The sequence below is a fragment of the Haemaphysalis longicornis genome, unplaced genomic scaffold (assembly GCF_048455015.1).
Source record: "Haemaphysalis longicornis isolate Haplotype H1 unplaced genomic scaffold, Haemaphysalis longicornis Haplotype H1 scaffold_147, whole genome shotgun sequence".
NCBI classification, from domain to species: domain Eukaryota; kingdom Metazoa; phylum Arthropoda; class Arachnida; order Ixodida; family Ixodidae; genus Haemaphysalis; species Haemaphysalis longicornis.
This window is the reverse complement of record NW_027526253.1, coordinates 20,425-36,434: the sequence shown is the minus strand read 5'-3', so window position 1 is coordinate 36,434 and position 16,010 is coordinate 20,425. Positions and strand designations below refer to the sequence as shown.

The following is a 16,010-nucleotide window of genomic DNA, read 5'->3' as shown; positions in this document are numbered from 1 at the left end:
GCAAGGCTGTGTACCTCTACCTCCCAACGATTTCATCTCTGTTGGCAAAAATGCCAAGGTGCCGAGAAAGCACTTACCGTATTTTCGCGCATATAACCCGCACTAAAAAATGCGAAAATTTCAATGGCAAAGTAGGGGTGCGGATAACACGTGGGGTTTTTCCTTTAATGCAGCTTCACGGCAATGTGCGTTGTGCCGTGATGCTCCTACGCAGTAACACTGAAAGCCTTCCATGGCAGTGATTGCGCAAAACATACAAGGAAGAAAAAACAAGGGCGAGCGCACGCTAAAGCTGACTGAATTTTATTAGCGAATTGTGACTTTCACCTTGCATTAGTGTATTCTACTTGCTAAATATACGTTCTTTTTGTTTTGTTTTTTGTCTATATACCGTATTTATTCGAAAATAGGTCGAGCACGAATATAGGTCGACCCCCTAAAAATTGAAGTCGCCGAAAAAAAAATAATATATTCGATTATAGGTCGACCCGTACTTTTAAGAAAAAACTTGAGGAAACTTTTTAAAACTCCCATTTATTTACAACGCGGTCACCTCACTGGTTGGAGCCACACACTGCGTCGTCGTCGGAACTTGCGCCGCATGCGCCGCAATTCATTACCCACCCCCGCCCCCGACTGGCTTTGAAGGCTGAACGGCCAATCCTGCCTCGCAGCGCTAACTGTTGAGCTTTGGTCTGAATATCGCACGCTCCTCTTCCACGTGCAGCCGGAGTTTTTTCTCGAGAGCATCGTGCCTCCCAATTGTAGGGCCACGAAACGCATGACACAGTCCCCTACAAGCAAAAAGTTCGTCCCGCTGTTTCCGCCATCCCCTGATCAGCTTTTCATTAACGTCTAACTCTCGCTGAGCGGCGCAGTTTTTCAAGTTCTCAACAAACAGGATCACCCGCCGCTTAAAGTCCGACGTGACATCGCGAAATGCGCACGAGAAAAACGTTATGTGCGGAAATCACAACGAAGCAAACACAAAGAAAGGGCATGAAACGGAGAACGGGAGATAGTAGAGACAGCGAGCGAAGCAGGCAACGCCGTTAAAATCACAACGAAGCAAACACAAAGAAAGGGCATGAAACGGAGAACGGGAGATAGTAGAGACAGCGAGCGAAGCAGGCAACGCCATTCCGTTCACGAGGTGGCTACGCTAGGTGGCGAAAGTCACCTTTACCCCCACCTCGCGCTAGCCGCTACCGTGGCTCCGAAGACACCAAGCCAAGCCAATCTGGGTCTCTAGCCAGTACGTCAGCTCGCTCGTGTCCGGTTCGGCCGCAGGTAATGCGCGATAGCCGGCAGTGACTGTGGGTGGTTTTCTTACGCTGATTGTTTTGTTATTTTTTCCTTTATTTTCTTGCCTGTCTTTGTTCTAGATGCTCCGCGCTGCCGCCTCAAATTGAGGAGCGCCGGGCGCGACGGAGAAACGGATCGCTCGGTGCGCTCGCCATTTTTGATCACGACCATAGGTCGAGGTTCTTCGGTCACGATTATAGGTCGACCCTCAATTTTTAAGCACATTTTCGGAAAAAAAAGGTCGACCTATATTCGAATAAATACGGTAGTATGGGAGCAGCAGCTTTGGTGCAGCCTTTCCTATATCAAATGTGCGTGCAACACACGGGGATTTTTTTTTTTCTTTTCCAGTGGGCATAAAGTGGGTGTGCGGATTATATGCAGGGGTGGGTTATATGCGCCGAAATACGGTATACACTGCATGCGTCACCCCTCTCCAGGTTTCCTGTTAGTGGAGATGGCCGGGGATTTGTTTTTAACGCTTCACAGTAGAGCAGTTGCTGTATTCTGAAGCAGCCCCTCTTTCTCTCTCTCTCTCTCTCCCTCTCTCACTTCTCCCCCTTAAAGGGACACTGAAGTGATATGTAAACATTGCGGGATTACTAGCGCAAATTGTAGTCCGGAGTCCCCAGGCCATGTTTCGACCACTCTGGGCGCGTTTACGCGATTTTATTTAGTAGAAAAACTAATTCGAAAACGCTGTCCTCCTCTCTTTACGCTCGCCCATTTTCTGTGGCGTTTTCGTGTGACGTCAGGAGGGGATGAGCTGGCAATTGGCTGCGCCACGGCTGCGCTACTGCACGGCTCCCCTGCCGACAGAGTCAGTCGGCCCAGCGTTTCGTCCGCCGGCCGCCGGCGGGTCGTCGCAATCAAGGAGGTTAAAAAAAATTGCTTGGTCGCAATTCGTTCGCTTAGTTGAAACGAAGCCAGGACACGTTTGTGAATTGAAGAATGTGCCTTTCTTTACTTGGTTTGTTTGTACAGTGTATCTAGCTCCAAGTCAAGGTCGCTTCACACAAGCGCTGCACATGCGACGCTTCGCTGACTGGTACGCCAGTAGGAAAATATAAGGCCTCTTGAAGGCGGGAGAAGAGTCAGCAAAGTCAATATAGGTACTAAGCAAATAAAATCAACTGATATTTTTACCGTACAACGTAAAACTAGGGCGCGGGAAGCACTTTTTTGCGCTGGGCGAACAAGCACAGCGGTCAGCAGCACGACTACGCATCTGCGAACGCTTTTCCGTCTACGAAATGCAATTGCTAGACGTGAGCTACTGTGGAAACTCGGGCGACGCTTACTGCACGATCGCAGTACAACAAATAGTCACCTAAGCGGCTTGAAATGCCAAAACTAAATAAAAGTGTAAAGCTGTTGTACAATATATACCCTATATTAGCAAGCCATTCGCGTCCCGCTCCGTGGCCTAGCGGTCTGGGGCGCTAGGAATTCACCGCAAATGTTTGCGAGTCACGAGTTCGAATCCCCGCGGGTACGTGCTTTTTTTTTTTTGTAAGTTAACTTTTTTGTTTTCCGCCGATGTTTTCTATATTGAGTTCACCTTTTTTGGGGCCGCAACGTTCATGGCTACACGAACTAGTTCACAAAACGCGCGCAGGCTGGCACTGGCGCGCTAGCGAGTTCTCGTTGGCGTGCTGTTGCCATAAGCACCGACTGCTTGCAGGCAGTGGGCACAGGCCAGAATGAACAGACCCGTGGCCTGGTGCGAACACGCTTTTTACGATACAGGCATGAGGGAGGCAAGCTCCAAATATGGGGGAAAAGCGCATGACATTTGGGCGTCTGTGGGTACGCGGAGGGCGTTCATGCACTGCGTAGGTCTCGGCTAGTGAATGCTACGACTACAAGCCGTCCTGGGAGGCTTATCTTGTGCATTTTACAGCCGACAACATGGCAGAAGCGCGGTACGATGATTACTGAGATATTGAGAATGCCCATCCAACAAAGCCATTGGTTATGTTTTACAGAACCGAAACCGAAACTTGTGTGATTGCTAACCTTGGGCATCGTCCAATCACGGCGCCCCTCCTCCCAACGTCACAGCCTTAGTTGGTGCGGCCGCCGCAAACCGCGCATGGTAGTTTTTCTTCTTTCGCGCTTTGTAAAATAATTACCGATTTGTCAACCGGATAAACGATGAAAAGTGTGCTAATTTGAGCCAGTCTACGCAGTGCAAGCAAAAACGGGAGCTTGACAAATTCACTTCAGTGTCCCTTTAAAACTGGTGCTTCAGGAGTGGTTAGGAGTGCTTACATTGAAGCCACATCTTAAATGACACGTCAATTTTTTTAAAAGTTCTTGGGGGGGGGGGGGGTGTGCTTAGAATCTCAGAAATATTTTTGTTTTTTAAATCCCACGTCAAATTGTTTGGGTATGGAATGACCATGAATCAAAATAGATGTGCTTGTTTGAAAGAAAAACTGAATTGTCATTTTTAACTTCTCGTTTCTCCTCAGCCAAACCACAAGTGTCAAGCAGGTGGAAGTGGTCATTTCAACCCTCGACTTCCTGCGCCAGTTCTCTCTGAAGCTTGAGAATGCCGAGCAATGCCTGCACGAGCTTCTTCAGGTAAGCCCGCTTTCGTAGGAGTTGCTGCGGTACTGCTGCCAGATGCCACATGCGTTTTACTGTCGTGGTGCCTTTAGCTTGTATCCGAAAAAGCGTGTGAAGTTCCACGCTGAATTTGTGTGGAATTATTTGCAGTTTCTGCTTTTAACCAACAAAACTTGTGAGCCCATCTGGTAAGCAACAGCTACCAGGGACACTGCTTGCAACAGGAACTCTGCAGCAGAAATTTTCTTCATCGCAAAAGGGACCCCTTCCCCCCCTTTCTTACCAGCCCCAAAAGACACACCTGTCTGCTAGTACACCACATAGTTGCTGTCATATTGGCTACAAAACAACTAGCTTGGCATGGCTTCAGTTGATTTTGCAGCCAGCTTATTAAAAAAAATGTTGCCGGCATTGTTAGAGTGTTAAGGAGATAGCATAATCCAATCTGTGTCTAAAATAGATTTTCTGGTTCATAGCTTGAAGCTGAAATTCAGTGCACTCCTACTTGTCTGCTTTATGAAGGGCAAAAGTAGGGGTTGGGGCGTGGCCAAATGTGGCAGTTGTGGTGAAATATCTGTTTTTATTGGAATGGGCGATTGGGCAAGTTACCGTATAATGCTTAGAAATAGCGCAAAAATCACAACACGAGAAGAGAGAGAAGAGCACAAGCATGGTGCTCTCTTGTGTCCTGGTTTTTGCACTATTTTTAGGCATACCGTTCTTGTCGCTCATGTCACCAAGCGAGAGCAGGCTTTATTCGTGCGGCTATATGCTTAAAGTTGGTCTGTAGTTGGTCCCAGCTGGTTTCTGCTAATGACGTCCTGGATCCAGCAGGCCATTGTAGCAGAGACCAGCTGGGTATCGACAACCCCTGGTACCAACTGTTCTTCCTTTCTGATTGAGGGGGAAAGCAAAAACGCACGTGTGTTTGAGATTTCGGCGCACGTTAAAGATCCCCGGGTGGTCAAAATTGATCCGGAGCCCTCCACTACGGTTCACCTGATCGCCTGCGTTGCATTGGCGCGTTAAACCCCACAATCAATCAAACCAACCGTTATTTCATACTGAAGCCCGGCTGAGACCAGCAGAAAGCAACAAAGATCAGCTAGAACCAGTTTATAAATATTTTCTTTTGGGCGGTGTTTTTCTTTATTGCATCATTGCCTTTGTAAGGCATAAAATAAAGCTTTTTAAAAACATTTCTTCCGATTTTTCAATTTAAGCAGTGTGTTTTGTGGCTTTAATGGCTGAGTGAGTTACCAAATTACAGTTCTTTGAAAATGAACAAGGTCGCATTTTCTCTTTATGGCCCCTTTAAAGGGACCCTGCAACACTTCAACTTTTTTTGTATTTTTGAAATCTGAAGTGCTTGCAGAATGTAGTCACCCAACACACCCAGTACTTGGATTAGAGGGTGGCAAAGTACCTCGACCAAAAATTACTGCTCTCTGCCCATCAGATAACTTGGAAACTCGCTCAAAAGATTTTTCTCTCTTTTCCGGTCTTGACGTTCTTCGACGGCCCGAATTACGTCACTGGGACCATGTAGCGGCTGTTGGCTGGTTTCCCTTCTGTTGCAGCAATGAACGCTTTTCGATATCAACTTTAAAAATAAAGCCACAAAAACAAAGGCAGAAACGGAGGAAGGCATAACTGCTACGACGAGCAAAGCACGCAGTGTCGCACCGTGCTGTCGATAACTATAGCTTTTGCAGTGCTTCCAGATGCGAAGGAAAGAGTGAAAGTGTTTATCAAAAGTGTTGCAGGGTCCCTTTAAGAGGCACGCTTTAGTGAACCTGTGTGCCCTTGTTTTGAATCGTCCTCTCAGCCAGTCATTGAGCTTTGTTGGGGAGACTTACTGCACTCATTGCTTCTTTTCATCTTCTTCTAGGAGTCGGCGACTGCCAATTACCTGTCCGTAGCACTCTCCCTCACCAAAGAAAGCATCGTCGAGCCAGCTTTCAAGCTCGCCGTTATGGCCAACTTTCAGCCAAACTTCAGCAAGGCAGAGTAAGTCTCCAATGGCCCTTCACAGTGTGGTCAAACTTCCAGGTGTATTGAAATTTTGCATACTTCTGGTGAAAGAAAAAAAAACACCATTGTGATCCACGTTGTGCCAAAAGCGTCTGTGAGGAAGCATTTAATCAAAAATACTGTCGATATTCACCCCAATCAGAAGTTCGCACTTCTGGCATCTCAAAGTATTCAGCTCTGCAAGCACAAGCAGTTTTACTCTTTCGTTACGGCAGAAAAATGGCCCATTTCGGGTGCTTCCAGAAAACCTTTTTTTTTCTCTCTCTCTCTAGAGCTACTGGGCACATTTAGCATTGCTGTGCATGAAATTGTAGCTTATAGATTGCTCTTTCGAACACATAACAGCAGTTTTGTGAAAGGTACAATTATTTACAGCTTATTGGTCAAATAAGCAGAACAAAATGCACAAAAAAATATGCACACAACACATAAAGGTGATTGTATTGAGCCTAAAATTTATTTTCGGAATTCTAAGACGTACAAGTTGTTCTATTCGTTCTTAAGCTATGATTCATTATATAAATCAATGCTGTTCACCAAGTTTTGGATTTTTCCGTGCCCACCAACCTAGCGGCCTGACGGCTGTGCCACTCCGCGAAGCCACTCGAGGGTAGGTCGGTACCTCTAAAATGTGCATCCAAGCAGATGTGTTTGTGTTCTCACACAAAACAAAATCCTTATAACTTCAGTGGCGAAAAGCCAAAAGAAAAAATCCAGCGCTGTTCAGAAGCGGTCCATGTCGCTCCACAGCGCTGTGTTTACATGAGCGCCAGGCTATCTTGGATGTGATAACGCGATATGGCGCAGTGTATTTGGCAAAATATTCCCGGCACACATTGTCCAGACCCTACACATGAAATTGAGAAACCGCAGTCGTCAGATAAGAAGCACGTTTTGTTTATGAATACAGCACGAAGTCAAAAACGAACCTTCCCTGGCAGCACCTGTAGAAGTCCGAGACTGTTGAATGGGAGCGCCTTCATCAGAACTAAATAAAATCTGATGAACCCATATTGCTACTGGAGTCATCACTGCTGCTGGGGTAAAAAAAAAATGAGCAGCAGCAGTGGCCGAACACCCTGAAACCGCTGTTCGCCTTTGCTTCTAGAAGAGCGCGCAGTGAAACAGGACGCCATTTTCACCCAACTCGCTGCGCTACCCTGGGTTCAAATTTCACTCGCGCCACCCACGCGAAATGGAAATAAACGGCAACGAAACCGAAAAAGGGATTTCCAATGAACACGCCAGATGGTGGCAGTTATCCAAATACTAGTGCCGTTTTTAGTTTTTGCGGGGAATTTGAAAATCATTGTTCACCAGTGAACGATGGCCTATGGCGTGGTCACGAAACAGTTAAAAACTTCCGTAAAGCTTCTTCATGGCATGAAACAAACACACATACACTTCTGCTGCTGTGAGCTCCTTAAACATCCTATTTTGATATTGGTGCTGGTGTCATCTCGTGTGGTGACCTCAACCACAAGTGTTTTTTTCTTGTTAGTGTGATGAGGGCATATATCCTGACAAGCTTCTCCTGGTGTGTATTGTGATGCAGGTTGCCTGCATTTACCGTATGCCTCACCAACGTGTAACTGATGCCCCTACAAATCATGTTGCTCTTCCTTTTTGGTTTCTTTTTTGATATTGAGTAAGTTCCACTTGGGGCCTTCAGTTTCATCAATCCTGTGGTGCCACTTAATGGCTGAATTGAAATAGGTGAGAACAACCACCAATTAATTAGAACCTTTTTGTTTTCATTGTGCAAATATTTGTAAAGTTGTAGAATTGATTGATTAGGGGGTTTAATGTGCTGACGCTACAGAGGCAATGAGGTGCACCATAGTGGAGGGCTCCGGGTTAATTTTGACCACCTCAGGAAATGCACCAGTCTCAAACATACGGGCGTTTTTTTGCTTTTTTCGTCCTTCAGAAAATTGGCCGCCGGAGCCATGAATTGAACCCGCGTGCTTGTTCTCAGCAATGCAGAAGCGCCTTAGCCGCGGAAGTTGTCGAGTGAACAAGAACAGAGGGGTTCACATCCCTCTAAAGACTGCGTATCTGAAATGAAGCCAAACAGCGGAGTCAAAACATTCACGAGTGCTGTGCATTTTCTTCCCTATGCCGTTTGTTGTGGACAGAACCCTGGCTTCTCTAGTGCAAGTTACTGGCCGAAGGTAATTTTAGCCTAGCTGAAAACATGGCTACAGTGGCAGCTATCCTTGAAAAAGACTTGCAGCAGGTTGTCTGAGCAAGTCTCGTGTCGTCATTTAAATTAAAAGGAGCCGGGATTTAGTTTCTCCTTGTTTAAATTTGGATGCAGAGCGGCGTACTCATACATTGAGCAAATAGTTATGCGGCGACACTGGTCAGAGGTGTATTTAATAACTCCGTAATTAGGCATTGAGTTGCTCTAAAGCACCGCTCCGAAATTCATATTTAGGTGTTCCAACCTTCTCTAAAATTGATATTTTGCTGCTCCAGAAATTGTTGCAAACCACAGCTCGGCTGTGTGCTCTCAGAAACCTGTTTCTGACACAGCGTCTCAACTTACGTTCAACGCTGTTTTCGTGTCGTTCTGATGGAGGTGAAAAGCGAAAACGCCCAATGTTCGCGATTTCAGCGTACGCTGAAGATCCCCAGGTGGTCAAAATTACCGTATTTACACGATTGTAAGTCGACTCGAATGTAGGTCGACCCCCCCAAAATTGCATCTCTCAAAAAAAAAAATGCGAGCGCGGAAAGCAGCCCAGTTGAATGCTGCTGTGAACGAGCTCAGAGAGAGTTCTTAAGGTCCAGGGCACTCGTGACAGATGGTACGATTCAGAATAACACAGAAGTGACACAAACACGCGGCAACGCGGCCGCCTAGAAAATTGTATCACAAGGAGAAGCCCTACCGTCAACTACCAATACACCCATACGGTGGCTCTTCCATCAATGATCGGTGCTCCCACAAGAGCCGTACACGTGGTGCGCGCAGTAGATTTTAAAGAAGAAATGTTTGTATAAGCATGCGGAATAACCATGCACTGTGGGTTGAGCGGGAAATTTTATTCCTAGTCATGAGAACACATTCGCTGCGAGATGACAACCATCGAAGCTACTGGCAGCGGCCACTGCCGCGCGATGTCAAAACAAACATGGCAGCTGACGGAAGCGGCCGCTCGCCATTTCCTTTGATTCGTGAGTACGTTACTCACATTCACGGAGCGTTTTGTTCGTCTCTAATAAAAAAAAATAGTATCATTGAATCCCTTGAATCAATGCACGGCGCTGACGTAGGCACAATCATATCGCGTTGTTCAGTACACTTCCAAACGCGGTGGTGGAAGGTTAGCCGCTCAAGGTACGGTGGACATAGGGCACAGATGGGGAACGCCAACTTTTAAAGTCAGCATCACTTTTTTATTGACACCAGAATGTATGCAATGGTAAACACCACACTTCGACCATAACCATAGAAACGGGGGTGTTACGCTTTCCTCAACTCGTAGCACCCCTGATTTATGATTTATCTTGCCATTACAAGCGGCACATAGTTCGATTTCGATTCTAAGTCGACCCCCCCAACATTTAATCGTCAAACTTGAAAAAAAAAAAGGGTCGACCTACAATCGTGTAAATACTAGGGATGGGCGAATATTCGGTATTGTCGAATATTCGATCGAATAGCTCTCTATTCGTTATTCGCTTCGATCCCAATGCAGGTATTCGATATTTTCGAATTATTCGATGCTCCCGAATAGGCAGCTAAAAGCCAAGCTTTTCGGTCAAGCTTTCCGAGAGTTACCCCTGGCTTGGCTCATGACCCACCGACGCGGACATTTCTATTATCAGTGCCGGCACTGCCAAGTTGCTGCCTTGCCTAGAGGATCGACGAAGCTCTCGGCCGCCAGCACACTTAAGTTAAAAAAAAAAAAAGGCGGCACTGAAACGACACCGCTCCGAACATAGCGGCACCAAGCCAGCAGTCTTGTACAGGCCGCCATTTTGAATAGGCATACCACCATTTTGAATAGGCATGCCGCCATTTTGAATAGGCTCGCACAGCGCGGCAATACGCCGCACTAAGCGAGCCTATTCAAAATGGCGGCCAGCCACTTGCGCTTTGCTTGGCTACGGCCGAGGATACTAGTGGCTACAATACTTCTTTTTTTAGCGTAGCTTCTAGGCGGCGCTTAACTCTGCGAGTTTCTAGGCGGCGCTTAAACTTGTGAATGAGCAGCCGGCGGAAACTGCTGCACCTAGAGTATGTGGCGCAACAGGCATTTCTTCATGAAAACTTGTGAATACAGCAAATGAAAGCTGTGTGTAAGATTTTGCAATAAATGTTCAACTGGTAATAGTTTTACACAATGCTGTGCCTACGTGAGTTCTAATTATTAGAAAAAAATGTGTACATTAGTCAGGTCACAAGTTGCTCGTTTGTCTTTGTTGATTTGCAATGTGTACTATTCGAACAATTCGATTCGAAATTATTCGACCAAATCACTATTCGCTTCGAATTTGCTTCGAACCTCAAAATCTATATTCGCCCATCCCTAGTAAATACGGTAATACGGAGCCCTCCACTACGGCGCGCCTCATCGCTTGTGTAGCGTCGACGTGTTAAACCCTACAATCACAGTCATCTTTTTGTGTGTCACATGCAGGTTTGTGCAGTCTCTTATCTCGGTCAACCGGAAGCGGAAAGCCCTGGAATCACCCGAGAGGCGTGAACGGCCAGCGGTGCCCGGCCCTTCTGCGGCCACTCAGCACTGCAACCGCTACTGCAGCAACCATAACCGGCGTCTCTCGGTCGAAAACAGCATCGAGAGGATATCGCGCAAGCTGGAGCAGAGCTTTGACGTTTGTGCCACCTTGCTTTGACTTTATTTGCTCAGTTTTAATCGAGAGGGGCCTTTTTTTAGCTGGCTTCAGAATCTTTGATAATTTTGCCTAGAGTCATGGTGGTGATGGGGTTCCGGCCGGTACCGTTTTGTTTCCGGGGACGGCGATGGTCGTTGTGGCTTCAAAGAGCCATGAAGACAAAATACAAGTTGGGTTTATTAGAAAGACTCCTTAGTCCCGATAACAATGATACCAATATCATCGCAATCTTCGAACAAATAACGGAGATATTGAAGAAAACGTGTGAAGCAGTCGCGACCCCCTAGCCAATTTCCCGGAATCTTTCTATGACGTCACGGAACCATGTTTGTGCGATTGGGGGCCGCCTAACTGACCTGTTGCGACGAAACATGACTGGACGTCTGTAATGGGGCCTCTAGTTCCATTCGACCACATCACTTGAATGCTAACGTGCAGTCAACGCACTGAAAATTGTGTTTTATTGTTGGCCCGTATGACGTCATTCTGCCTCACAACACGTCACTGTGGCGCAAAATTTGAAAGTTTTTAAATACTTCTTGCTTTTTTTTTTTTTTCGTTAAAAAAACATCTTTTGTGGTTGTAATGGAGCTGAGTGAGATACTGAATCCTAGTTCTTTCAAATTAAACGAAGTTGTATTTTCTCTTCAGGGCTCCTTTAATAATGCCGCCAAGCCCACTTACAACAGCCGCAGTTATAGCGAACACTCGGTTACAACGAACGACTGTGGCTTTATTTGTAGGCGTTTTATTTTTAGAAACTTTAGATTTTAGTTTGGGGTTCAGAAATTACATGAGGATGCACTAAGTATAGTAGTTTAAATAAGTTTTTAGCCCGCCTGTCGGTTGAGACAGTCTACTAGGCCAGCATTTACCAGTACCCCGCTCATATGACACCCCGGTCATACGATGCTTTCGTGCGGTCTCTTTGGAGGTCATATTATCGGGGATCCGCTGTATTTTGCCTATTCAACTGAGACTGCACCTCCAGGTCATTTTCATAGCTTTGAAGTGAAGGAGCTCATGTGTTATGCTGCATTGATTGTCTACCACAGAGTCCACGGGATGGAAACCTCTGACGGACTTTCGCTCCTTGATCAAATGTGGACGTGGTGTGTGGATCCACCCCCTCAACCTTGCTTTGCAGATGGGTGAGCTGAAGCAGTCTGAGATTTTGGCAGTGTATGAAACCAAGATACTCAAGCTCAAGGTGGGTTTCTCAGCCTTTTTCTCTCCGTTTTGTCTGCTTTGGTATGGGACATTTGCAGCATTTTGGTTGCCTGCATTACTGCAGGCTTTTTTTTTCTCTCCCTCTTTTGTTTCCCCACTCCTTAAATGACCCAAGCTTACTTTTTTTTCAATATTTCGTTCAAAGTGAGAGTATTTTAGCTGGTTGGGTTTGGGCGAGTTGGTTCATATCGACTAGGCCCTCTGTCTGTTGTGTTTGTGTCTCCTTCCTGAGTCCTCTGGTTTTCATTCAAGCTGAATTTTCAAGTATTCGAGCATCTCAAAAAAAAAAAAAAACCTAGAAAAAAGTCTGAGAAATCACCAGAGTGGTTGGCAAGTTGCAAGTTCTTTGTGTGTTTTCTTCAACACCTCCTTTATTTGTTTGAAATTTTCCATAGAGTTTCCATTGTTATCAGGACAACACAGTTTTTTTAAGGAACGAAAGTTGAGCTTTGTCTTCGGGACCACTTTAAGGGAAACCTGTCTTAACTTGTGCTTTGTCTTCTGGGCTGCTTCGAGGGAAACCTGTCTTAACAAGTCATCTTTCTTCGCCCTGTCTTTGAAGGCGCGGGAGGAGGAGCTGTTGGCGCTGCTCGAGACGAAAACAGCCGCCCTGCAACAGGCTGATCGTCTAGTCACCAAGTACACCTGCATCGAGGCCAAGAATGAAGCTGAGGTCTGGCTTTCTTTGTCCTACCCTCGTTTACAACGTTGCTGTCCAGAAATGTGCAAGCATTTTCTTTTTTTCTGTCACTTTTTAGGACACCATTAGATGTACTGTTTGTGAATGCTCGAGTGACACCACCAAACTCTGGTGGGATTCTGTGTCGTGGAAGTCATGTTAGTTTTCTCCGTAAATGATTTCAGGGAAATGTTTGTTTAAGCAAATTCTGCTGTTGCGCTTTTAGCGGCTGCTCGAAAAACATTACACTGTAGAAGCTCAACAATGAGCACTCCACTTTTTGCTGCAGTAGAGGAAGTTTGGCCATACAGCTTATGCTGTATTATTTTCTGAACTAAACTGTACGCAGTTCCTTATTAAGCTTTCGAGTAGTTATATTTTTGCCTCGTTGTAATAGTTAAAGCTGTGAAGGTCTCTTGCTATGGTGCACTTGTGTTAATACCACGCAGATTTTGTACAAAAAAACATCGTTTCCATTAGCTAGTAGCAACCACTTGTGTTGTGGTATTGAAAAAGAGGCACCACATTCACTGGCACTAACACAAAAACGGCTGTTATTAGTTAAATTGTAAGGGCTTTGTTATCTTCCGCTTACACATGTATATTTTTTGTGGTGTGCAAGTAGTTATTTTTGGTTCCGAAGCTAATATGATGTGAATAAGGATTTTCTTGAAATAGCTGTGAATCGAAGCAAATATTTTCAAATTGAAAGGAATATTGAGCCATTTTCAGCAAGAGAACGGACATATACTACTTTTCAAGCATGCTCCACTAACTATAGGGTTAGACAAATAAATGGCTCGGTTAGAAGATTTGCCAAAATTTTTCTATGGCATAAAGCAAATGTAGAATAGCTTTCTGCTGCCTTTAGTTTTATTTATGCTACTACATTTTATATGGGGTCAACTTTCCTCTCGTGGTGACCTCAACCACAAATGTTTCGGTATTAGTGTAATAATTGGTATATATTCTGACAACCAGAATGAGCACATGTCTTTTAAAAATAAATGTAAATAGCAGTTACATAGATGTTTACATCAATTTTAGGAAGGCAACTCGGTGTATAGGGCAGCACACGGCATGAAAAATTAGCCTTATTCTTAAGCCAAACTTTGCATTTGGTCATGGAACTTTCTAAGTACTAACTGTCCGTAAATCTTATTTTTAAAGAGAATTTGTGCTGTGATTGTCTCTGCGGGCACTTACTAGAATCTTCAGCAGAGAGCATCTATTTCTAAAATATGAAAAGGGTTGAGACCAAAATTGGCGCAAGTGTGTGTTAACAAACATGCTCAGTCCCAAAACCAGATATGGGAGTTGCAGAGCTTAACACCTTCTTGTCAGGAAAGCTTTAGCTCGGTGTCTATAGGAGTGCAAAGATAGACAAATTCGTGTTCTCTTATGTCCCATATAGAAATAGAAGGAACATTACCGGTTGTCAAAGAAGAATCGAGGACTGACAATACGTAGCGGGGCTTTCTGGTCTGGAGTGTGTTCATCTGAGTTTAACCAGGTTATCAAAATGGGAAAAGAGTAGCATTAGGGTGAAGTCGACACAAGGGCAAGAAGATAGGAGGCACTCCCCAATAGCGCCTTCCTGCAGTCGTGTAACTGCGTGACACCGGTGAATTATTGGAAAGCCTGTCGCTGCAAACAGGGAACGTCTGTGCGTGTTTGCCGTGGTCGATTATACGCGAGGTGCGATGCATCCAGTGCCCAACTAGCTCTAACTCGTTGCAAAAGGATATTCAAGGACGGTATTCTTTCTTCAGCCAATGAAATGCAAAAAATTGTCTGTCTGTCCCTCAATCCAGCCGCCCGGCCAAAAGTTGAATTCTTGGGTGCGACGTTTATAGGCAAAGCATTGCCAAACTGATCAATCTAGAAAGACGCTCCAGATGTGTCGGGATTGTTCGACAAAAAGATGTTATGTCTTATTTGAGGAAGAATGTCGGCACATAGCCAGTGTTTTTTTTTTTCAGTGTTATTTTAATTAAAAGTAGATGTAGGCTCAATTTTCGCGAGAGCAAATTATAAGAGCGTGTTGAAAAAGAAGTTTCATGCAGAATACAGATAAGCCTGCTGCCCAGACTTCGCACTTGTGGCTCGAATACTGTGTCCCAACAGCAAAACTGAACTGCGGGAACCTCCAATGGGTGGACCGAGACAAAAGGGGGGCGGCGTGAGAGGTGGGCAGGTTAGACGGTAGATTGGCAGGGGCAGCAGAAGGCTATCGTCTTTCGACGACATTTGCAGTGACACGAACACATGCATGGCCAATTTTCATGCACTTTTTAGTAGGGCAGTTCTCGTTTTCAAGGCCTAATTTTGTATGTTCTCGATCTTTAAAACAACTGCCCATTTGTGTTTTGAAATTTTAAAATACTTTATTTTGAAAAAAATTTATTCGACACATTCTACTATTAATGCTATTCGTCTGGAGCCACTTTCAGAAAACGAGTACACGATGTCGCTTCACGGGCCAGCTTGTCCACGTCTTTTTCGTTTCTAAGCACTCCTACATGGGAAGGAACCCACTGGAAGTGAATGCTGAGGCCGTTTTCATTTAGCTGCTGAAGAGAGAGCATAGGGAGCATTGGCAAGTCTGTCCACAGGAAATCCAAGCTGCAAAAGTTGGTGTCCGTTAGAATTACTGCACACCGCAAACGAATGGTGCATTTTAAAAACCGTCATTGAAGAGCATTTCCGATCTCTTTGGCGACCACAACATCAGCATTGTGTTACCAAAGAAATGAAGAGGATAGAGGCATCCTTACTGTTCCGCGCCTAGACCAACTTAGTGCAACCATTGGCATAACTTCATAAGCTGAACCTTATCTCAACAAGTTACGTCGGACAATTTTTCATGGACTGCTTTAGTCAGCTTTGGGGTCAGGGGTCAGCTTTGTCTAAAGAACTTCGAGGGAGAGCCGCTCCGCATGCCTCTTTGGTCGATGTCATTTTCCTAAAGGCCATTAGATCACAAGGAACGACATTTGTGCTTGATCTATTGACTTTTGAGGCATACAAGTCTCATTGCCTCGTGGTGACTTCCCGCGCTTAGCAGTGAAAAAGTGCTGATCGGAGGAGCAATTTCCAGCATACCACGCAAGCCTAGGTCAGCCTGCTAATAGGCATCACCACCGCCACAGTGCTATTCATTCCAAAGCCAAACCAAATATCACATTTACTTCGACGTCCAAATGTTTCGAATATTCGTGTGCCTCTAATATTTTTTCTGTTTGAGATGCTCTTAGCACCACACAAGTTAAGCTGCACAGTTATAATTTGAAATTGATAGTTATCATTTCAAATTGAT

General features: G+C 45.2%; 1 protein-coding gene across 1 annotated transcript in view; it reads left to right on the top strand.

The window, feature by feature from the left end:
* LOC144165679 (protein CIP2A-like) overlaps positions 1-16,010 on the top strand; it is a 41,587-nt gene that overhangs the window by 13,595 nt on the left and 11,982 nt on the right. The window contains 5 exon segments of the mRNA XM_077695489.1: positions 3,783-3,894; positions 5,771-5,889; positions 10,566-10,761; positions 11,930-11,992; positions 12,575-12,685. Coding sequence (XP_077551615.1) covers positions 3,783-3,894; positions 5,771-5,889; positions 10,566-10,761; positions 11,930-11,992; positions 12,575-12,685 — 601 coding nt within the window.